Source organism: Leptodactylus fuscus, chromosome 7, assembly GCF_031893055.1.
Source record: "Leptodactylus fuscus isolate aLepFus1 chromosome 7, aLepFus1.hap2, whole genome shotgun sequence".
Taxonomy (NCBI): Eukaryota; Metazoa; Chordata; class Amphibia; order Anura; family Leptodactylidae; genus Leptodactylus; species Leptodactylus fuscus.
Genome location: NC_134271.1, coordinates 78827589 through 78852282, shown reverse-complemented (window position 1 = coordinate 78852282; position 24694 = coordinate 78827589). Strand labels below are relative to the sequence as shown.

At 43.6% G+C, this 24694-nt stretch overlaps 1 protein-coding gene across 2 annotated transcripts; it reads right to left on the bottom strand.

The window, feature by feature from the left end:
- Nucleotides 1-72: 72 nt before the first annotated feature.
- BBOF1 (basal body orientation factor 1) lies at nucleotides 73-24035 on the bottom strand. 2 transcript variants are annotated; one of them, XM_075280656.1, is made up of 11 exons: nucleotides 23971-24035; nucleotides 19475-19724; nucleotides 15739-15804; nucleotides 13196-13339; nucleotides 12524-12604; nucleotides 11204-11274; nucleotides 8820-8964; nucleotides 4541-5034; nucleotides 3975-4079; nucleotides 1015-1083; nucleotides 73-210 (listed from the first exon to the last, which is right to left on the bottom strand). In XM_075280656.1, exons 1-11 carry the CDS (start codon nucleotides 24015-24017, stop codon nucleotides 87-89), a joined length of 1596 nt encoding a protein of 531 aa, XP_075136757.1. In that variant the 5' UTR covers nucleotides 24018-24035; the 3' UTR covers nucleotides 73-86. The 2 variants fall into 2 exon arrangements, with proteins under 2 accessions (XP_075136757.1, XP_075136758.1); XM_075280657.1 differs by lacking the exon at nucleotides 1015-1083.
- Nucleotides 24036-24694: the final 659 nt, after the last annotated feature.

Sequence of the window (24694 nt, the reverse complement as noted above, 5' to 3'; positions counted from 1 at the left end):
ATACTGAGGGAGAACTGTGATGAAGAGAAAGAAGCCTTTTATTTTGACGTGTCAGCAGGACCTGACCAGGCAAGATGTGTGAATATTTAACTTATGACCTGGCACCTTGTCTTATTGATGTCTGGTAACACCAAGCCAGTTGCTGACTCTTCAGAAATAGGCTGTGTTAAGAAGACAGCGTGTCCATGTTCTCCCATATCTCCAGAAGCCCTAGGGGTTTAAGCAAACATTGTCAGGCTACATTCATACGTGACTATCCTACCGTGTAAGGAAATTGTTTTATAAGGGCCTCTTCACATGGAGTTTACGCGCCGTGTATTCTGTACATTTTACACGTGTAAAATGTACAGAATACACAGCGCGTAGACAGAATACACGGAGCGTAAACTCCGTGTGAAGGGGCCCTAACAATGTGTTTTGTTACACAGGTGAATTTTGCCCCATTGATTTTTCTGACTGGAAGTGGCTGATGTGCTATGATGAACTAACATCTAGGTGCATGGAGCCTCTTCTGTACCCCTTTTTCTTTTGGACTTAAAAAAAAAAAAGTAGTACTTAAATGGTGACTCCATCAGGCTCTGTGTGTATTGAGGCATGAGGAAGCATTGCTGGAATGGCTCCACATACACACAGTGTGTCAGAGCCTGTCCTGCCATGCACTTTAGCACCTCCCCTCCCCCCCTTTCTCGTGTTATAGATTCACACTAGCATTATGCAGTCTGTCGTTTGGGTCTGCCACGGTTACACACTGACATTGGCAGACACCACTGTCTATAATGGCGTCTGGTGGATATCTGCCGTTTTCATAAAGTCCTTTCTACCGGACTTTTCTCGCTGACAGTTTATGTGACTGAATCTCCAACAGAGACTCTGGCGCAGATGTGAACCCAGCCTTACTGACATCCTCCAGACAGGCCCGAGTAGATCACCAATATACTATAAACAACAATATACTATGCCAGAATGTGTAAGAAGAAGTCATAATCAGTTATTGTGCATGAACGGCCTCCTCACCTTTCATATTGGTTTCCCAGAGTTGGCTCATCTTGACTGGTTCCTCCTCTCAGCATGGGAGGTCTTTTCCTGGAGGTAAGAGAACTCTGTATCATTTTTCATCATCATAATCCACAGCCCAGGTATAAGAATGAAATGATATTTCATTCAATCAAAATCCAGTGAAAAGTAAAGGATGCTGGACGTCTCTCCAGAGCAGTCAACATGAAAGAAAGATTAAAGGGTGGCCATGATGTTGATGAGATGCTCTGTGGTGGCAATGGCACAGGTACTAGTTCTAATACCCCCTTCCCTTAGAACACCACTGCAGCCTGAGCAGAGGAGAATTAGGTGAAATCTAACATGTCTGATCTTTGCTACACTGTGACTTGTTCCTTCTGAGGGTAATTGGGAAGTGCATGAGATCCTGTATCTCTGGTGTATGGCCAGGAAAGGACATTGCTGGGACAAGATAAACCACTCTTTCTCCAGTGTTTATACCCTTCATTCTAACACGGCAAAGGCACTAGCTACTGGGGACAAGTAATTTATCAGTCACCATCTCTAACAGTCCAGTCATTAAGGTGTTAATAGTTCATTAGATGAAACAAAGTGTGTGGGGAAGATTTCTGAAATCGGTCTTAGGCCGGGGCCCCACATTGAGAAAACGCTGCGTTTTGGCTACAGCAAATACTCTGGTGTTTTACAGTACTTGCAAAGTGGATCGGATTCTGGCTAATTCCATCCAGAAAATACAGTGTAAATACTGTGATTTCAAAAACCGTTGCATTTTTGTAAGTGGCAACATGTAAATTATACTTACAGAAACACAGGCTTTTCCATATAGGTATAATAGGGAAAGAAAGTCCGCACAGGAAAACTTTGCAGACTTTCTGTGAAAATCGCTGTGGAAAAAAACACAATGTGTTTCTGGCACGCTTTTTGGCTGCCACTCGCTAAGTGTGGCCTTAACCTTAAAGCAATATATTTAAGATGGCTTTTATTTCTTATAGTGCTCTAGTTGTAGTGTTTTCACAAATGTGCCTCAATGCGGGTTATTTATCATCTACTCCTTTTCTGGCTATATTTTTTTAAGACTAGTTTTACTGTGGTGTTTATTTATAATGTAGGTGCACTGCCTTACTAAATGTGCCCATGTGTTAGCTTATAAAGGTGCATTTAAACGTAGTATGTGCACTTTGCCCCCTTTTTAATGCTGTCTTACCTGATGTATATTTTTTATGCCGACCTTGTACTGAAGTGCATTTGCGACTTTTTTTTTTGTTTACCCAAGTAATAAATAAAGGATGAAAAGGATCTCCGTTTAGGCCATACCTCCTTCCCCAACCAAAGGCATAAGTGGTGAGGTGCACATAAAATTTGGAAAAAGGGCATAAATAAAGTGCAGGGCACATAAAGACCACAAAAGGTGCAAGTAGCTTAAAGGGGTTGTCCCATCACAAGGATCCTATCTATACTGCTTGTTAATGTGGATGTAAGACTTTTCCTAAATACACTGCTTCAGCAAAGCTGCTTTGTTCGTCCACTATCTTACTTTATTCAATTCACTGTTGACACAGCCCTTGACTTATCTGCTCAAAAGTCAAGTGATGTATCTGCCTGCTCTCAGGGGGAGGGAGGAGGGGCTAAGTGCACAGGAGCGAGCCTGTGTTTCTAGCTATTCCTGTGTCTACACCACGTGACCTAGCTTCCTGCTTTCAGATAGGGGAGAGGAGCTGCTTTCATTTCTGAACGTCTTCTGTTCTCCCAGTTATCAGGCTAGCTAATTCAATTGTGTTCATTATGGCAGAGACAGGCAGTCTCTGTATGTAACACAGAATGGAGTTGCTGCTGCCTGTACTTCATAGTCCAATATGGGTGGACGGAGCTACACACAAATTTGGGGGCGGAGCTGAACGGCAGGTTGCATGTGAAACCCCACCCACCAAATGATGCAAGAAACCAGGAAGAAAGAAGATTTTACAGGAGTGAAGACTGGTGAGTATGCGACGTGGGAATACCCCTTTAATTAATGGGTTTTTTTGCCCTGCAACTGAAAAAGTAATTGAGAAAAGTATTTATTTTTGCTTCGTGACAATTATTACTGATTAAGTCTAAGGCCACACACTGCGGAAAAGCAACGTTTTTTTATTGCAGATTTTGCTGCTTTTTTTTTAAACTAAAGTCAGGAGTGTATTTAACAGAAGGGAAACATCTAAGTACTTCATTTATATTCTCCATTCCTTTTTAATCCACTTCTGAATTTGGCTAAAAAAATCACAACATTTCTGCAACGTGGGGCCTTAGCCTAAAAAGTCAAAACATGAACCTAATACATGTTCCCTTTTAAAAAAAAACATGTTTTTTTTTTTAAATCTACTAATCTATGTTGCAAAAATGCATTGTGTTAACACAGCCGATATTATGTAAGCAATGGATAGATGATGTTGATTTTAGGGGAATGATAGGTGGAGGTATGAGGCTAAATGTTAGGGTAAGTTCACAAAGGGTTTTTTGGATCGGAACCTGAGGTGGAGGCCGCCTCAGGTTCCAATCCAAAAACCGCGTAGCCGCAACTGAAAGCCGATGCACTACACTGGCATCCAGCCACGCACTCTGCTCCGGATTAGGCCCAATGAATGGGCTTAGTCCGGAAGAGGGTGTGTCTTCAGGCTGAATCACAAGGCGAATCAGCCTGAAGAATGAGCATCTCACTTCTTTTTTCCGGGAGCTGGAAGAAACGGCTCCCGGACAAAAGACATGAGCGGCTCCCATTGATTTCAATGAGAGCTGTCTTTTTGGTCAGGATTTTGAGGTGGATACGGCCTCAAAACCCTGACCAAAAAACTCTGTGTAAACTTACCCCTAGTGGCTGATTCGAGTTTCCCTCTTTTTTTTTTATTATATAGTTACGGTATTATTTCTTGCCATGGCACATGGCACCTTGAAGTAAGGACACATTCAGAAAGGCAGAGACTAACCTGATGACAGAGCCGTTCATCTTAGCAAACAACAGCCTCAGAACTTTCTCCTTTTGCTCCCATGTCAAATCTCCAAAATCAGCTTTTCCGCTCTGAACATGTGACCTATAAAACAAGAATTCCAGAGTGATTATAAGACTTGCTTACTGCCCTGACAGGAGTTTGGTGAGTTTACATATCTGTACCAGGTCTCATAAGATGCCTTATTAGAACAGGTATTTAGTTAATAATGTGTGTGTGTCAAAGGAAGGATCCCGCATGTTTTTGGTGTATACGGTCCCAAGCATGTAATGTCTGGCTGTTTAGTAGTATTAGACTTAAATGGACACGTGCTGAGTGTGTCGTGAGACAGATACCTCTGTGCTGGGACCCTCCAGGTCAATAGTGGTGGTTACAGAGGAGAACATAGGTGAGTGCAGGGTAGTACCCTGGTGCTCAGTGATGAGTACTAAAGGTAAAGTACCATGATTTCCATGTGGTGAGTAGAGTGGAGGATAAGAGTGATCTCCAGACAATGAGCACTGGGTGTAGGGAAAGCAGTTCTCTGCTCCATGTCTTTACATTACCATTTCTCAGCTTCCATGAGGTCATGGCTCACATCATTGGTACTGCTCTCTTTGTTGTGAAAGGTCCGGACCTTGGGGTACTTATCAGTCCCTGTAGCTGCCATCTTCATTCGGCTGTGGTATGCCACCTGTGCCATCTTCTGATAATAGTTCCTGCTTGACTTGATTTCCTGTCTCACATGTTCCAGCGCCTCAAGGAAGAAAAGTTCAACCTGGGTCCTCTCCTGCAGGATGTTGTGGGCCAGTTTCTTCACCCGGTTCATCTCTTTATCCTTCAACTTTAAAGTTTGGTGCAGCTTTTGCAGCTCCACAATTCCTGCTTGATCAGTCACCTGGAGCTGTTGCTGTATCTTGAGAAGGGCACTGTCTTTCTCTAGAGTTGTTTTCTCTACGGTTCTCTCCATGGTCCTGATTGTCTTTTCTAAAGCTTGGATCTGGGCATTCTTCTCAGCTCCTTGTTGGACTTTGTCCTGTATGAGCTGTTGGTTTGTTTCCTGAGCAACACAAAAAAGTGACCATTATGAAGAGCTTGTAAATACTCATACCAAGAGTTTCCTGGGAATATCTCTGCCAGATTGCAAAACTTTCTGCCTGCACACTACATATATTGCCAATCAAGCATTTATGGGTAACTTAAAGCATGACACACACACAAAACTGTGACACAGCTGTACATAACTATATCGAATAACCATTACATATGATAAATGTATCAGATGCACCCATGAAGCCAAAAAAAAAAAAATCATTGTTATTATGTCACTGTACATGAACATGACATATACCCCTGCTTTTGTGAATCATACAGCACACACTGCATATACAATCATACACAAATTTGTGTTACACTGACAACTACATATATAACCTTTTTAGTACTACTAGTACAGTAAAACCAGCCAGATACCAGCTCATACATTAATCCGCTTACAATTCTACCCCTCTTTTCCTCAGGCCTTGAGCAATGTACCTAATAGTTTAGTCTTAGCAGGAGATTGGCAGTAAAACTGTAGTGAGAGAAGTTACTAAAATGGCTCTAGCTCTGGAGCTGCGTAGAATCTTGGTTTTATAATAAGACCAAGATCATACCTGTAGTCACAGTAGATTCTGAGTTATCACTGTTTGAAATGGGGCTGCTTGTACTTACAGCTCTCATTTCAGGCAATATGCAAGCAACATGTGCAGGTTGCAGGGAATGGAGAAGGATTTTTCATTCTTTCCCTGTGACTTGAGAGATCACCAGGGTGGGGGCTGCTATGGATATTTAACCCATTGCTAATTAACCCATTGACCACAGCATCTAAGTGGTAGATGAGTGATGAGGTTAGATGAAGATATCAGTCCATCAAATCTAATCTGTAACCCTACACTCCCCTGCAGTGTTGATCCAGAGGAAAGCAAAAAACCCCATGAGGCTTATGCCAATTGCCCCATTTTAGGGGAAAACATTTCTGACTCCAATCTGGCAGTCAGTATAAAAACCCTGGATCAACGTGTCCTTAAAATCTAGTTTTACAGAAAAAGTAAAAAAAAAATAAAAAATACAAACTCACAATTGTTATCACCACATCCAGAACAACCCATAAAATAAAATTAGAATGTTATTTATTCTATATCAAACGCAATAAAACTTAAAGGGGTTTAATTCTGTTCAGAAGTCTGGTAGATGGCCAGGAAAAGTGAAACATAAAGAGACTGCCCTTGTAAGGGTAGGGGTCTTGTTTCTTTGGGGCGTCAGGGCCTCTATAGGGTTAATGTCCCTCCTGTACCCCATTTTTGACTCCTGGAGAAGCGGTAGGGTTCCATCTCTGATACCCAATATACAACCCAAATGGTAAGAATGTTCCATTTTTTATTAATTCATTTTGTTCTGGATTCCAGGCATCAACATTTTTATTGATACACTAGCTATACCCGCGACTTCGTCCGCGAACCCCCCTTCCTTGCGCGAACCATGTGCAGCGCGGCCCGTTGGCCCCCCCACGGCCGTTTTCTTGTGGCCACCACGGTCCCCTCCCACACCCTGGTGTGGCGGGACCCCACGGCCCTGCTGCTCTGGCCCCGGCTCCCCACCTAGCACCCACCCGCGCCCCCTGCTCTCCCCTTATCTACCACCCGCGCCCCCTCCCCCCTTTAGAGCCCACAGTCACTGTTATGGTCTGGGGATCCCTGACCACGGACTGGCCCCTGACTGATAACTTCTCAGTCCAGTAAAGGAAAAACATATATAAAAAACAATAATAATAAGTATGAGCAGTTTGGACTTCTAGTGTGGATCCTCCTACACCCTGCCTCGCACAACTAGAAGTAGCCGTGGGCCCGACTAACTTGCCTGAATGGGCACGAGCACAGCCGGAGAAGTAACTAACTTACAAAGGGAAATAGAGTCCCTGTCTAGCTTCACGTTTACGAAGGAGAGGCAGATACAGAACAAGCCCCCCACGGATGTCCAGACTTGGACTAACGGTGAACATGAGAACGCAAAACATAGGGAGAAAATAAACGTGAAACACAGAATAACTGAACTAAGCAAGGGATAGGAAAAAACAGAACTGAGTATCACACACCCAAAAAACCCCTACCAAAAAATTCCAAACCTCCAAACAGAAAAATACCTAGGGCTCGCTGCGCCCGGAACACTATGTCTGGATAGGAGCTCAATACTTAACGAACCAGTCCTGTGTGAACAGGAGAAAGAAACTGGATGGGCCGGGATGCAGATGGTAGCAGCTTCAGACAACAGACCATTTTGGGAGCACAGGTACAGAAGTTTAAGACCAGCATCAGATAGCATGTGCAACAGCCTTATATAGTAAAGAGAAGGCCTCGCCCATGGCCTGTAAAGTATTCAGAACTGCAGAGAACTTAACCCCTTCAGAGGCCAAGACACACCCGGCACTGATCCACCAGGCAACTCACCACGTGATCCACGCCCGAGTGCCAGAGCAGAAACAGCATGTCTGGTGTGAATATTCCCCTGCCGTGCATCAGGTGATTCACGTGCTGAATGCCGTCCGGACACTCTGCGCCTGAACCTAACAGGTCGAGACTGCTGAGACCGGGTCATAACAGTCACCTTCCACATTTCCCCCCCTGCCCCCACCACCACCAACAACCCCAGTCACCCGCCCACCTCCCCCTTAAACCTGTGCAGGCCCCCTCCCTAACTCCCAGCACCTCCCCTAAACCACCAACCCCCCCCCCCCTCTTTCTCCTACCCAGCGCCTCTTCCCCCCCCAGCCCCCTACACACCAACTCTTGTAAACCCCCCCACCACCACCACTAAGGAAACTGGCGATCATGGAACCTCCAGCACTCACCTTGCATATGCTGGGGATGTCTGTGTGTAGTGACCGTGACATGAGAGTGAGTGCTGTCTGTGCTGTCTATTCCCGACCACACAGTACGCGGGTACGGGCGGCTGTGGGCTTGAGGCCTGGTCATGCTGCTGTATGTAATGCCAGCATTAGGCGATATGTGGCTGGCCGGCATGTGAGCAGCGTTGGGAACAGGCAGGCAGCCGCCATGTTCAGGCAAGTGTCCTCGCGCGCTGGCCACGCCCACATTTTGTCGCTAACCTATGGGGCCGCTGTGCTATCTCCCTATCCCGCCTCCGCACCGCCATGCACCAATCGGAGCTGCGTGTCACTACCTGCGCTGACCTCAGGGCCGACAGTGGAGTTGGAGCCAACTTGTGAGGGTCGCGGTGGCGATTTGGGGTGAGTGAGACACGTTTAAAGTAGCCTATGTATCCTTCATGGCCAATATGTAGATGTGTGTGAAATTTCAAAGCAATCCATTAAGCCGTTTGGGTGTGATTGAGGAACAAACATCCAAACACACAAGGATTAAATGTGAAGTTTTATGACAATTAATAGGCGTCTGCACTTCTAGTTCTAGGTGATCTAGCAATTGAGGAGGGAATAAGACCATATTCCCTCTTCTTTTACTTTCTTGATTTTACCTATAGCTTTACTTTAGCTAATAGATCACATGTAGAGAATTGAAGAAAGGGACATGAGCTGAGAGAATTCACTTGCTGTTGCAGTGGATAGTCCAATGTCTCTAAGTGGCGGGGGCGCTAAATATAGACCAGGAATATAAAGGTAATTAGTTATGGAAGAATAGAGTGGAGCTTTTTAAAAAATAAAATAAAAAAATAATAAAAAAAGTTTTGACCTATGAGCATATAGGCAGAGAGGGCAGGTACATAGACAGCTCTGGGGGTAGATAATGAAACTCTTAACCCTCTTACAGAAAAAAAATCACAGGTCCTAACCTTTTCCTGTAGAAGATGCTTTCTCTCCTCCTGCAGTTGGAGCACTGTTTTTTGTAACTCACGTGACTGGTTTACATGATAAGAAATTGCTTCTTTCAGACGCACGTTCTCCTTAAAGACTGATCTTCCAACTTCACCCAACTGCCTGAAAGATCAGTAGAGCACCCGGTAAGGCAAACTTCATAATTTCACCAAGAACCTAACTGGCCACAGAAAATGACACAGATCTAACCCTGTTACTCTCCAGACTCCTCTATCCTACCTGTAATCTACTGATAGAGGAGAGTATGGAGGCTCTATAAACATACAATTCAATATCAGCAGGCAGACTTGACTAGCTCTTCTATCATGCCTATGTGCATCTTTAGAACATGACCTACCACTGACTGCAGCCATACCTGACACTGCCTGACTTGTGACTGCAGTGATCCTGTTTGCCAGTATACTATATATACAATAATATATTTAGAAAGTTGTACTGTGGTTAGCCAGCTTATGTATGTATGGATTTTATTTATCAATATGATAGTTACCGAGGTCTAAGCATAGTCATATATGTGTCTCATGCACATATATTTTCTGTATATGGATCCTACATTAGCTTTTGTGTAACCTCTTGCATTTTCATTCCCCAAGAGTTCTTTATGGCATCTTTCAAGCTAGGATCTTTCTTTCTAAATTAAAGGGGTTTTCTCTGCATACAAAGATGACGCTAGGCTATAAGGCCCGCCCTTCTGACAGTGGGGATATATCAGTTAATGGCACTGATATCTCCAGCACATACCAGGAAAGCTGACAGTACCCTGAATTCAGAGCACTGTCACCTATCTAGCAGTATGTAATATCGCACATTGATGAGGACATGAAAAGTCCTCTTTAAATGAGAGAACTCAGATACAAGTTGAGTTTTAGGCTTTGTCATTCTGATGTAACTTCCAAATGTCTGAACAGAAGTGTCTGGCCAGGTGACTTTCCCTCTATATTTCAATGGACACAACTGTCACCATGAAAACAACATTAACTGTTCAACCAATCAGCATGGAAGTTCAGTTTTAAAAATTTGTATCATCCAATGAGATCTCTTCTACATGTTAGTTAATGGGTAAAAACTGTATAAACCTATATTCACATGACCGTGGTGCAAAATAGCCATGAAAAATATCCATTACAGTGTATGAAGGGATCTGTGAAAATGGCCAAGAATAGAGCACTTACATTGTGATGGACAATGGACCGTTAAAATATTGGTCATGTGAATAGCCCCCCTTCACAGATATTGAAAATAATACGTCCGTTTACGAAGGTCATGTAAATATATGCTAACCCTATAGTCACAACATCGTAAATGGCTGTATTATTTTCAATGTCTGTGAATGGGGGATACTCACATGACCAATATGTTGACTGACAGTCCATTGTAACGGACTGCCAAAATATAGATCATGCTCTATTTTTGTCTCTTTTCACAAACTCCTCTATACACTGATTTTTATGCCCGTTTTCACCTTTGTTCATGTAAGTGTAGACTCAGGGAAGGACTGCTGTCTTAAATCATCATTGCTCGTATATAGCATGGTTGGGTGAAAAGACAGATGTATGAAAGAATGGAGGTAGAATCATTCAGGATATTATGGTACACTCATTCATATTATACTTGTCATCTGACTCTGGAAAAGAACTGAGGTTGTTGATCTGAATGTTTACTGGACAGCAGTGATAATAGATAGGTCTATACACCTATATATATTTCCAAAACATTTTGGTTTCATGGTTCAATAACACTGGGGTCCTACTGCTTCACCTAAAAGCTAACTTTACACCATTATCTTCCACATATTTTCTAGTGAAGATGCTTTTTTCTATTTTTTTTTAAACTTTGCTTTTATTCCAATTTTCAAGTATACAAAGAGCAAACACCTCCTCTTAATGGCAGGGGTAAGGGTAAGAGGGGAAGGATGGGTGTGGAAAACTGGAGAAGGGCGGTGAAATAGGGCTAAACGCAGTGCAGACAATATTACAGTAATTCCATCAGGAGGGGGCGCTCTTTTCTAATAAATTAAATATAACATCCAGTAACAAGTATGTACAGGCACATGAAGATAGTAGCCGCTCTGGTACAGCATTTTCTATATGATAAAATATTGAACAACCTGCTTCAGAAAGTGTCAATTTTGGAAAGTTGAAGCGTAAGTAGCCAAGGATAGCAACTCTGAACCTTGTAGATAGGAAGGATGTGCTGAGGCTTAAAGACACAATAAAAGTTCTGGAATGAAAATGACTGAATAGAAAAGAATTTGCAATGATGCAGCAGAGAAGATTTATCAGAGAAATGCAGAAAGAGTCCATCAAAGAGAATGGTTAGTTGGCAGCAGAGACTCGCTTACATGACGGCCTCAGTGTGAGCTTCCTCTGCCAGCATCATAATCTTCTTCTCTGCCTCCTTCTCTAAGCGTTGCTGAGGAAAACAATCAAAGAAAGCCAAATCAAATCCTGGAAAATCCACACACATGGGTAGGGGATGACTCCGAAAAAGACTTTCAATAGAAGCAAAGGAGGAGATTCCATTGAGGCTCAAGTAGTGGCCACTGCAGAGGGGAAGGTTAGCCAGACCATGCCAAGATTGTATACTTTCTTCTGCAGATGTCTCTTGTAACTGTGTTCCAGGTGGGCTCAGAGGAGCAGGACATATGGGGCTCCTGATGAAGTCATTCATAAGCGAAACACGCATTGGAGTAGCAGTTTTTCTTCCTTTCTATCCAGCCTGCCATCTCGATTTATGTCCTGATATTCCACTTACTTATTTATTGTATTATATGCGGTGACATTATAGGGATGTATACTTGGAAGTGGCTATGTACACCATGTCGTAGTATTATACATTGGTCTTATATATATTTACATGCTTGTAAGCTGTTGGTGTGATTTTCCATCTCAGCTATATCTCTCTATGTATTTGTAAAGATTTTATTCTCTGATTAATATGAAATGAAGTGATTTTTATTTTTAGTCATTTGTACGGCGTATGTCTAACTTCTTTTGGTATTTATGTGTCTAACCTCCAAGGATAACAGTTTCTCTAGTTATAGTCTTTGTTCATGATGAAGATGTTGAGTTTCATACATAATTAGGTTCTAACTGTATCTGGAATTTCCATCTAACAATCCCCTGATGGGCACTTTCCAGTAACCTTGTGTGAGGCTGTTGGGAGAGGTCTTTATGTCTTTATTGTCTCATCAGCAGCTTTCTGGCACAGGACATGTTAACTAGACACAGTAGACACCTTGACTGCACATTATTAGGAGTGTTGGGCTTTTCAATTTTTTTTTAAACATAGCAAGACTTAAAATTACAAGCCCTATATACTTACCTGTCCATTCGCATGTATATCCAGCAGAGAGTCTCCGTCCAGGTCCTCAGTCTTCACTTATCATTTGCCTATGCATGAGCACATCGGCCAATCAGTGCCTGAACACTGGTGCCCTGTTTGAGCACAGCATCACTGCTTAGCCATTGACTGACTTATGTGCTATAGTACAGGCCACAGCTAAGGGAAACCAGGGACCTAAACAGAGACTCTCCACTGGATCCCCAGACAAACAGACAAGTGAGTATATAGGTTTTTTTTTTAAATTGAAACTTCCCTGTGTCTTAAAAAAAGAACTGGAAGACGCCTTTTAACATCTTTTCACATTCAGAAGTATTACCTTTTCTTCAATGAAGTGCCTCTCAGTGGTAGACAGAGCTTTTTGATGATCCTTTCTGGCTTTGAGAAGACTGTCCTTAATCTATAAGGAGAAAATATGAATGTAAATGAGTGGTCTATATCCTTACTGACTGATATATGGTACTATGCTAACGTTTTAGGCAGGTACTGCACAGTAAGAATGCTTTCAAAACTAGAAGTGTTAATAGTTTATTTTTAGCAATTAACAAAATTAAGTGACTGAACAAAAGAAAAATGTAAATGAAATCAATATTTGGTGTGACCGTCCTTTGGGGAAGAGTCCTGGCAGTGATGGCCCTGATCTTAACGTCACTGAGTCTGTTTGGGATTACATGAAGAGACAGAAGGATTTGGATGTGTCTACACTCACAGAAGATCTGTGCTCAGTGCTCCAAGATATTAGGAACAACCTCCCTGCCGAGTTCAAAAACTGTGTGTAAGTGTACCTAGACAAATGAATACTGAAACCAAATGGCGGTCACACCAAATATTGATTTAGGTTTCTCTATTATTCATTCCCTTAAAGTCGTTACTTGACAAAAATAAACTAACACTTCTAGTTTTGAAAGCATTCTTACTCGGCAGCATTACCCCCTCCCCCCACCTGTCTAGAACTTTTGAACAGTACTGTAGGTGCTGAAACAGAAATAACCTCATCCAGTTCTCTCTCCAGTTCAGCTTTCTGTCTGCGGAACTCCTTCATCATTCTAAACTCGGAGTGAATGACCTCCATTTCATGTGCTCTACGTGAACATTCTTCTTCAAGGCTGGATATTTGCTTTTTATAAGTTTCCATCTGGGAAAGAACAAAATTGAAGTTAAAAATCAAAGAACTTTCTGACTATGGGTTCAGCAGATTATAGATTCCTCCCGACAAGTGGTCAATAACTCTCATTATCACATACAATGTCAGCTACAAAACATACTGCACCTATAAGCCTAAATGCTGCCTATAAATTCAATGTAACTTGTGCATTACTTGTGGCACTACTGATTTATTTTAAGTATTGAGAGACAGATACAACCACACGACAACTATTGAGTGACAACGACAGTCCAGAAAACTGCAGCAATTCAATGTATTCATTTGGACTACAGTTAGGGCTTGATAGTTAAATCATTTAGTAGCCCTACAAAAAGTTGCAGTAGTCTTGGCCTTAGTGACAAGTCAATGAATGAGTAGATAGTGAGTCAGTAGACAGTGGGATAGATTTACTAATAGTGTCTAAATGTTAAACATTGCAACTTTAAACTACATTACAATTATTAAAGTGGCTGATACACTTTGATAAATCTGGCGTAGTTAGACTGTCTAGTCTAGCATAATGCTACTTATTAATTGGCCTAAAAGTTCTTGGTGCATTTTTGGTGCACAGAGTTGCAACTTAGATGGTGCCCCCATCCCAATACGCTACACCCCTTTTTCACACAAGTTGGAAAAGTGCCCAAAAAGTCTCATCGCTGATGAGAATAGCGGCGGTCCTGCTGGCGGTCAGATTATCAACCCCCCTTGTTCTCAAAAATGACAGCAGTTGGTACTGCCATTAGTCTGAGAATTTTTGAATGACCCCTGATGAGTCTAATGAAACGCGTAGGGTCTAAAAGAACGCATGTTTAACGGTAGTCTGCTTGAGTGTGTCTGAATTTGGTTCTAGCCAGCACTTGACCTTCCCCCCCTGGTTGGCGTGGCACGAGGCCGGCATTCCAGAAGGCTGGGGAACGCTATGCTGAGCATATTGGAGTCCTATTCAGTAGTGTCACTGAGAGCAACACCGGTTTAAAGTGTTAGGGAGTCAGCTTGTTATAAACAAGACACATTGTTTCTGACAGTCCCAGGGCACTAAATGTATAATTCTCATAATTGGGTGTGTGTTGTTTGTGCTGTAAAAGGTTTTAATAGCATAGCAAAATAAAAGTTACATTTTATCTTTTTAGTCCTATTTTTGAGGTCTAATCAACCTCTTCAGTGAAAATATATGGAAATAGTAGGACACTAGCGAAAACCGCTTTATACTGTGTAAATTCTTTTATATGCTACTTTTATATGCTGTGATGTCACAATGTACAGAACAATGTTTCAGTGTGGACAATATCCCTGAAGTGTGACATAACTATGTTTATTATCCCTGCATTGCGACATTACTTTGTGCATTATCCATGTACTGTAACATTACTGTGTGCGTTATGCCTGTACTGTGACATAACGGTGTTTTATATTTTTTTTATAGTTCTGAGCATGCTGCTAAAGGTGGTCACTGTAGAGTGGGAACACATAGCATGTTTTTCTGTAGGATTTTATGGTTACTTGTAACACATCTGAGGCCCCACTGACTCCTAGCTCATGATGAATGTCTCTGTGCTATAAAGTGTTATATATCAAGTCATTTACATTAGTTCTAAGTATGTCAGTGTCACAATAGACCAGATGATGGCTTGTTGCACACTCAGCACCTGTCACTCAACAAATGGTAGGTTCACATCTGTTATCAATGTCAGTTGTTCTCATCCATCATAGGATGAGAGAAATAGACATTAAGGCCGGAGCCCCACGGGATGGAAACGCCACAGAAAAAAATCGCAGCATTTTACAGTAAGCGCAAAGTGGATGGGATTCTAGCGAATCCCATGCTCACTTTGCGGTAAAAACCTTCATGCGGACATACCACAATTTCCAAAACCAGCACAGGTTTGTAAATCACAGCATGTCAATTATACCCATGGAAACGCCGGCAGTTTCCCCATAGGTATAATTGTAACAGAAAGTCTGTGGAAGAAAACTCCGCAAACTTTCTGTTTTAAAGCGCTAGGGGAAGAACCGCTTCTTTGCTGCGGGACGTCCCGTGGGGCCTTAGCCTAAATGACTGATGCAGACCAAGACCCTCCATTTGGTATCAGTCTGAATTCACCCTCATGTAAAAAAAAATAGCTTCTGTCATGTTTCTTATTTTTCTGCCAGAAAAAATAAGCCATACATGGAGAACTTTTTCTTACGTTACAAAGGTAAACAAATATGATAGAAGAAAGCTTCCGTCATGTTTTTTTTACATTAGATTAAATGGGAACGGATGCAGAGGGAGGGAGCTTTCCCCTGAATCATCACTCTACTACTGTTAATGTCCATTACTCTAATTCTATGATGGATGAGATCAACAGACGTTCACGGAGGAAATCTGAACCTCCCCCTTACACACTCACCAGTTTGCTTTGCTCCTCGTCGGCCATTTTCTTCTGCGTTAGCAATTGTTGCTGCAGTTTCTCGATCTTTAGGAAAAATATATAGAAATAAATGGAAATGGTTATTGCAGTCATTGTCAGGTTCTGGTAGCCACTGGCCCATAATGCTACACACTGCGCTGCAGGTAAAAGAACCAATCTGCCCAAGAAATATATGTTGTGCGCTAAAACTCAAAGATTATGAAAATGATGCAAATTGACTTCACTTCCCCCTTCCACAGCCACACTTAATGGTTTATACAATGCATCCATCCCATAAAGAGTGTCTGGGTAAAGACAAAGGACACGGGAGCTTCAGATACTTGTTTGGCTCCCTGAGATCTGAATGTGAGTACAGTCTGGCTCAACCACAAATGCAGATTCCCAGCTGAAGAATATATGACTAGAGGAAAACACCTAATGCTAGGTTCACACTAGCGTTCTCCTGGCCGTTCTGTGGTTTCCGTCTTCTTTTTTTTTATGTAGATTGTGAGCCCCACATAGAGCTCACAATGCACATTTTTCCCTATCAGTATGTCTTTTTGGAATATGGGATGGAAATCCATGCAAACACGGGGAGAACATACAAACTCCTTGCAGATGGTTTTTTGCCCTTGGCAGGATTCGAACCAAAGACTCCAGCGCTGCAAGGCTGCAGTGCTAACCACTGAGCCACCGTGTGGCCCCTGTGGTTTCCGTCTTCTGCATGCCAGAAGACGGAAAGCACAGACCGGGTCCGGCCGTGAGCGTTTTATGCTCTCCGCCGCGAAACCGGATTTTTTTATCCGGACACAGTGTACTGCATGTCCGACTCTGTGTCCGGATTATAAAACCCGGTTTCGCGGCGGAGAGCGCAAAATGCTCACCGCCGCTCACGGCCGGACATCACTCTCACCCATTCAAATGAATGGGAGAGAAAGACTCCTGCAGGTTTCCGTATCCTGCCTCTGTTTTAGGCAGGAAACGGAAACCTGAAGTACGGAGTTCACAACGCTGATGTGAACGAGCCGTAAGCCTCTGTACTGGCAACAAGTGACTGCATGTCAGTTTTTGCATGATATTCTATACTAATCTGACTAACAGATGTACATGGAAGATGACACCAAACGCAAGTGAGCACAACCTGTCAGGAGATGGAGCAGGGTAAAATGGCTTCACCTAGAGTGAAGGACAATTGTAGTGGAAGCAGAAGGAGGGTGTAAATGGTGAACATTGTGGCAATAGCAAGAAGGAAAACTTGGCAAGTGCAGTGAGAAGAGTGCAGCACTTATGAGCACATAGGCAGTGGGCGAAAGATGTAAAATATGAGTGATGGAGGGGGCAAGGAAATTACAATGGCAGTGGGATAAGAGAATTTAGTAAGTAGGAGGAGGTCAGGAATGAAAAGCATTAGGGCAACAGCAGGAGGGGGGAAATGACAAATTCTGTGGCAGCAGGATGGAGAATGAAAAAGTATAGTTCAGTACTTTTTATATTTCCCTGAACTGTTCATTTACAAAAAAAAAAACCTAGAAACAACAGTTACTCTTTAAGTGACCGAAAGTCTGTTCTGTATGAATAACCCCATCACAAGCCCTAGTACAAATCTGACACCTACACAGGCTGAAAATTTGTAAGGGTCAATGCACGCACAGTTTATTGGCGAGGATTTTGAGACTGAATCCGCCTCAAAATCTGTTGGAAGGCTTTTTTTGGAGGTTGATTTTGAGGCGGATTCTGGATCAAAATCTTCGCCAAAAATTTCCATTTGCATTGACCCTTAGGTTGTGGAAGCCCTTAATATGGTAGCCCCAAGTAGATGACCTGGTATTGACTGTTAAAGCTCTTACTGCGGCATATAAAGCAACACGCGCTACAAGACCCGCATGGGTAGGTACCCACTAGGTCCCCAGCCTGTCTTTCCAACCATGTCTCTGTGCCCACCGATGCGAGGTAGCTGTGCACCAGTTTGTCTTTCAAATTGGTCCCCCATCTATAGGTAATCAACGGCCGAGGGCTCAATTGAGGACCAATATCTGGGTGGTTGGAAAGACAGGCTGGGGACCTAGTGGGTACCTCCCCATGCGGATCTTGTAGCGCATGTCCCTTTATATGCTGCAGTAAGAGCTTTATGAGTACAGTTACTGGGCATAAATTTCAAAATCAGTCATTATTCAACAGGGGTTGTCTATCTTATCACCTGCTCCTGCGGGGCTCAATACGTGGGAAAAACCACTCGTGAGCTCCGCAGGAGAGAGGGAACATGTCACCGGTGTTGGTAGGGAGGATGATACGACAGTGGTAAGACATGTACTTGAACATCTGTCACGGTACTAGTGGCACAGGATCAGGAGTCCAGTCATCGGGTAATGCAGAGGAGGCTGGAGACAGCACGTGGGTAGCCCACAGGTGGGCTGAGGTAATAGTCCAAGATCAGATGAGCAAATAACAGGTAGAAGTCTGTAGAAGTTCAGAAGCTGTATTAGAGCTACGGTGAGCTGGCAAGCCAGCAGGTAAAGTTCCGAGGAACTAAAGAAGATCTCTAGCAAAGAAATCTCCTAGGTGTCCAGGCTGTATTCAGATAAACAGAACACAATACCAACACAACAGGAAGTATCAGAGTCACCTATATATAGGCAAACCAATCAGGGTAATACAGGGCGGGTTCCATTCATTAGAAACAGCTGATGAGCCTCAGGTGTAGGCTCCACACAGAAGTCCAACAGGCAGTTATTCAACAGGCTGAATAGCTCAGGCAGCAAGGAGACACTGGACACGACAGCAGGTCACAGGTTCAAATCCTGACAACATCATGGGGGTGATGTATCCCAGCTATCTTTCCAGGGGATTGATAAGATACATCCTTCCCCTAGGGGGGATAATTTGACAACAAACTCTTACAAAAGGAAGCGAGATGGATATTCATGCTAGAGACTGTGAAACCCAAGGGGTTAAATGATAACATCATTTTAACATAACATCATATTCTTGCTTTATCTAGGGTCTATAGTTATGACCGTAATATCTAGTTGATAAATGATTACATCTTATATGCCTGCTTCATGCAATGGCTACATCTACGGTCTTTGGTGCACCGTTTATGCGGTATGTGGGTACATTGGCTTGGTGTCTATAAGATCATAAAAGAATGTTGAGGAACACACGTGAAGGGTTAACGGAGCCTTAGATGCTGGTAATCATAGCTGCCGTGGATATTTTTCTATTCACGATGTAGCAATCTTTCATGATGATTAGTTGATCACCTTCTATTGTATGGAGACTTCTACAGGTGTTTATGTTTTCTTGTTCATTACGGGGAAGCTTTATCTACTTACCTGCAATCGATAGCCACGCGATGTTTGTTTATAGCTCGCGATAGAGGCGGGGTTTAAGGGGGCTGGTATACCTGGCCCTTTTTCTATTGGCTTCCGGTCGGCACATGCTCAAGGGACACAGCCTTTGGATGGGCAGTGAACCGGCTGGGTGTGAATCTTAGTGACTGGTTGGAGCTCTGAATAGGGGCGGTCCCATGGGCTTTATTAGGCTTTGGGCTCGATCGTACGGTTACATACTAATGCCAGCTGGGGGCTATGCAACAAGATATCTATACTCTAGATATAGCCCATACAGTGAATCTAATGTGGAATCTACATAAAATGTTGAACTTGATGTGTATTACAATGGTGGTAGTAGGAAAGGGTTAAAAGATAGAGCATGATGACAGCAATAGGGAATTTACCATCTCATCTTTCTTCTCGTCCTGCTTCTTAAGAAATCCAATGACATCCAGCATGTCCTTCTCCAGCTGATACTGGTTCTTTGTCAATTCTACGTTGTTCTGTGCTAGGCTCCGCGCGGCCTCACGATACTCGGCTCTAGAGAATTCTGTCACCTTCAGCCGGGCCTCCCACACAGCTGCACTTGCCTTTGCTCTCTCCACTTCTGACTCTTTATCCACTTTATGTTCATGTTTTCCAGATACTTTCTTCCTAAAAATAAAAAGTTTTTGTATTCTGACCAGAATCTGCACTAAAAGTCAGATCCATCACTAGAGATGGACGAACTTCTCAAGTTTTGTTCAGTTTCACGTCACGTGGCTCAAGTTGCAGATATACATCTGGTACAAACCACAACTTAAATTGGCTTAAAACATAGTGTATAACAATATCCTATCCTGGCTCCTAGGAATCTATGGATCCAATTTCTAGCTCTCTAAGGCCCCAATCACACGGGGCAAGAGGGGGTGGATTTTGGTGCGGAATACACGTCATAATCCGCCCCCTCAAAATGGTAGATCGATAGCGTTCTTTTTTCCGTTAGCCACATTTTTACATTTAAAACACTCTAAAAATGAACCCTTTTTTTGGGGTGGGGGAAGGTGCTTGCCTGTGTTATTTTTTAGATACACATGGTGGTTATATTGCAAAAAACAATGGTTTTGTAGAAAAATCAGTAGACAAATTTGTGGGCTCTGTGCCTAGTTGAAATGTGAGGATGAAGAATCAGATTTTTAAAAAAAAAAAAAAAAAACAACCAAAAATGACCCCTGGTGGCAATTGTGGTGTTTGTGGCAATATAAATGGGCCAGGCCATGCCACAGGACATGAGTGGTGGCAGGAAATATCAATGCTACAGCTAATGAAACGTAATAATACAGGGAGACGGTGACATCACTATTTGGAGGCATCATCCTGAGGTGTGTGATAATCCTCATGAATCCATGCTGGATTCACTTTAACAAAAGTAATTCTGTCCACGCTAGCCGCAGACACTTTCTAGGTGTTACAGCACCATCAGCAGCACAGCGCTTTAGGCCGGACAAGATAAAACTCCCATGGCAAACTGGGCCAGTTCTTTTCACTGCTCTAACCTACTGGCTCTAACCTACTGACCCGGAATTCCATGGGGTCACAGTTATCTGCGGGAATACAGGTGGACACCAGGTGCCTGTTGTGGCTCCGGTTGGCACTATGAGCTGAAAAATTTCTGGTTGATCATGCTCCAGACATTGTACTGACTGCTGATGCTTTTACTCCTAGCACTTGTAGCTGTGGCACTGGCACAGGAGTTCGGGTGCTGGCTGAGTAAGGTGGACTGGCAGCAGGCAGAGGCCTCCTGGGTACATGTGCGACTTATAGTTCTCCCTAAATGCTATATTGCTGAAGAAAAACAAAAAAAAAGCTGCAATAACAGATTTCTTTCACATTAGCACAGGGAAATCAGCATTTTACTGTTCAAACAGCAGTTTCTATGTGTATACTGAAAAAACTATTAAAAACCCTTAACAAAAGATTTTTCAGTGAATGTTTCAACACTCTGTATGCTCCTTCCCTCACTCCTGATATCTACCATTCTATCACTAACATGCCGGGAATTAATTTATTATTATTCTTCCAAATACTGGAGTGAAGGTGGGCTCTTTTCCTATCAGACACCAAGAAGGGAGGATGGGATCTTCTCTTATCACACACTGGGATGGGGTGGGATCTTGTCCTATCAAATGCAGTGGGTCTTCTCTTATCACACATTGCGATGAAGAAAGGGTCTTCTTTAATCATACATTGGGATGGGGTGGGATATTCTGTTATTACATATGGGAATGGGGGTGGGGTCATCCCTTATCACATACTGGCATGAGAGTGGGGTCTTCTGTAATCACACACTGGCATGGGGTGGGATCTTGTCCTATCAAATGCAGGGGACACATTGGGATGGAGAAAGGGTCTTCTTTAATTATACATTGGGATGGGGTGGGATCTTCTGTTATTACATATGGGGGTGGGGGTCATCCCTTATCACATACTGGCATGAGGTGGGGTCTTCTCTAATCACACACTGGCATGGGTGGGGTCTTCTCTAATCACACACTGGCATGAGGGTGGGGTCTTCTCTAATCACACACTGGCATGGGGGTGGGGTCCTCTCTTATCACATACTAGCATGGGATGGGGTCTTCTTTAATCACACACTTGTATGGGGGTGAGGTCTTCTTTTATTACACACTGGCATGGAGTTGGGGGCCTCCTCTAATCACAAACTGGGATGGGGTAGGGTCTTCTCTTATCACACACTGACATGAGGGTGGGGTCTTCTCTAATCACACACTGGCATGGGGGTGGGGTCTTCTCTTATCACACACTGGCATGGGGGTGGGGTCTTCTCTTATCACATACTAGCATGGGGGTCGGGTCTTCTCTTATCACACACTGGCATGGGGGTGGAGTCTTCTCTTATCACATACTGGCATGGGGGTGGAGTCTTTTCTTATCACATACTGGCATGGAGTTGGGGGTCTTCTCTTATCACATACTAGCATGGGGGTCGGGTCTTCTCTTATCACACACTGGCATGGGGGTGGAGTCTTCTCTTATCACATACTAGCATGGGGGTGGAGTCTTTTCTTATCACATACTGGCATGGAGTTGGGGGTCTTCTCTTATCACATACTAGCATGGGGGTGGGGTCTTCTCTTATCACATACTAGCATGGGGGTGGGGTCTTCTCTTATCACATACTAGCATGGGGGTGGGGTCTTCTCTTATCACATACTAGCATGGGGGTGGGGTCTTCTCTTATCACATACTAGCATGGGATGGGGTCTTCTCTTATCATACACTGGCATGGGGGTGGAGTCTTCTCTTATCACATACTAGCATGGGGGTGGAGTCTTCTCTTATCACATACTAGCATGGGATGGGGTCTTCTCTTATCACATACTAGCATGGGGGTGGGGTCTTCTCTTATCACATACTAGCATGGGATAGGGTCTTCTCTTATCACATACTAGCATGGGATGGGGTCTTCTCTTATCACATACTAGCATGGGATGGGGTCTTCTCTTATCACATACTAGCATGGGGGTGGGGTCTTCTCTTATCACATACTAGCATGGGATGGGGTCTTCTCTTATCACATACTAGCATGGGATGGGGTCTTCTCTTATCATACACTGGCATGGGGGTGGAGTCTTCTCTTATCACATACTAGCATGGGGGTGGGGTCTTCTCTTATCACATACTAGCATGGGATGGGGTCTTCTCTTATCACATACTAGCATGGGATGGGGTCTTCTCTTATCACATACTAGCATGGGATGGGGTCTTCTCTTATCACATACTAGCATGGGGGTGGGGTCTTCTCTTATCACATACTAGCATGGGATGGGGTCTTCTCTTATCACATACTAGCATGGGATGGGGTCTTCTCTTATCACATACTAGCATGGGATGGGGTCTTCTCTTATCACATACTAGCATGGGGGTGGGGTCTTCTCTTATCACATACTGGCATGGGGTGGAGTCTTCTCTTATCACATACTAGCATGGGGGTGGGGTCTTCTCTTATCACATACTAGCATGGGATGGGGTCTTCTCTTATCACATACTAGCATGGGGGTGGGGTCTTCTCTTATCACATACTAGCATGGGATGGGGTCTTCTCTTATCACATACTAGCATGGGATGGGGTCTTCTCTTATCACATACTAGCATGGGATGGGGTCTTCTCTTATCACATACTAGCATGGGGGTGGGGTCTTCTCTTATCACATACTGGCATGGGATGGGGTCTTCTCTTATCACATACTAGCATGGGGGTGGGGTCTTCTCTTATCACATACTAGCATGGGATAGGGTCTTCTCTTATCATACACTGGCATGGGGGTGGAGTCTTCTCTTATCACATACTAGCATGGGATGGGGTCTTCTCTTATCATACACTGGCATGGGGGTGGAGTCTTCTCTTATCACATACTAGCATGGGGGTGGGGTCTTCTCTTATCACATACTAGCATGGGATGGGGTCTTCTCTTATCACATACTAGCATGGGATGGGGTCTTCTCTTATCACATACTAGCATGGGATGGGGTCTTCTCTTATCACATACTAGCATGGGGGTGGGGTCTTCTCTTATCACATACTAGCATGGGATGGGGTCTTCTCTTATCACATACTAGCATGGGGGTGGGGTCTTCTCTTATCACATACTAGCATGGGATGGGGTCTTCTCTTATCACATACTAGCATGGGGTGGGGTCTTCTCTTATCACATACTAGCATGGGATGGGGTCTTCTCTTATCACATACTAGCATGGGGGTGGGGTCTTCTCTTATCACATACTAGCATGGGATGGGGTCTTCTCTTATCACACACTGGGATCAGGTGGGTCTCTTCTCTTATAAATGCTTTCTACTACTTATGGCTCACACGAGGAATACAAAGGGGGCTTAGGTCACCTCTTGCTTTTCTTTCCACGCGTTGTTTTCTTCCGGATCCCCGCCATGGTCCTGCAGTAATGTTCCAAAACTTCGGCTGTAGTGTTTAGAGATGGAGGCTAGTTACCATGGAGAGAGGCCGCGTGATATTCCACCCAGTGGGCGGAGCTTGGATCGCGTGTCCGGAAGTAGCGGCTCTCAGGCTGTAAATGTTACTTGCCGGCTCCGGAGCATGAGGGGACACAGGTGAGTGCTGGCCACGCCCCCACACAACGCGCCACAACTTCTCCGAGTATCCGGCAGTGTTGTACTGGTGTGCGCTGCGCTATATATACGCTGTACACCTCCTCTAGCTCAGCTGTCACTCAATATTACACACAGTCCATAAGCCTGCTGTTTATAGTGACGCTAAATATTCCGCTGTTCTGCGTCATAAGGCTGATTTATTAAACTAATAAAAGAAAACTGTCTTGGTTACCCACAGCAACCAATCACAGCATCGCTTTCACTTTACAAGCGCTGACTTCGGAAAGGAAGCTGTTATTGGTTGCTGTGGGCAACAAGGAGAGTTTTTCTTATAGACAGTTTCAGAATTTCCCTCTTTTGTGTTTGTTGGGGCAGAGCTGGACACTCATGGTTTTTTTGTACAAGTGGTTTTGAAAGTTATAACATTTTTTTTCAGTTGGGTTAATCACATAATTTTTATGTCTTTTTATTCGGTGACACATAGGGCTTTATTTATGTT

Coding starts and splice junctions, on each gene's coding strand:
- BBOF1 (XM_075280656.1), bottom strand. CDS start 24,017: ATGGCGGGGATCCGGAAGAAAACAACGCGTGGAAAGAAAAGCAAGAG. Junction 15,805..19,474: donor ACGAGAAGAAAGATGAGATG/GTAAATTCCCTA, acceptor TTTTTCCTAAAG/ATCGAGAAACTGCAGCAACA. Junction 8,965..11,203: donor GCTCACACTGAGGCCGTCAT/GTAAGCGAGTCT, acceptor CTGATCTTTCAG/GCAGTTGGGTGAAGTTGGAA.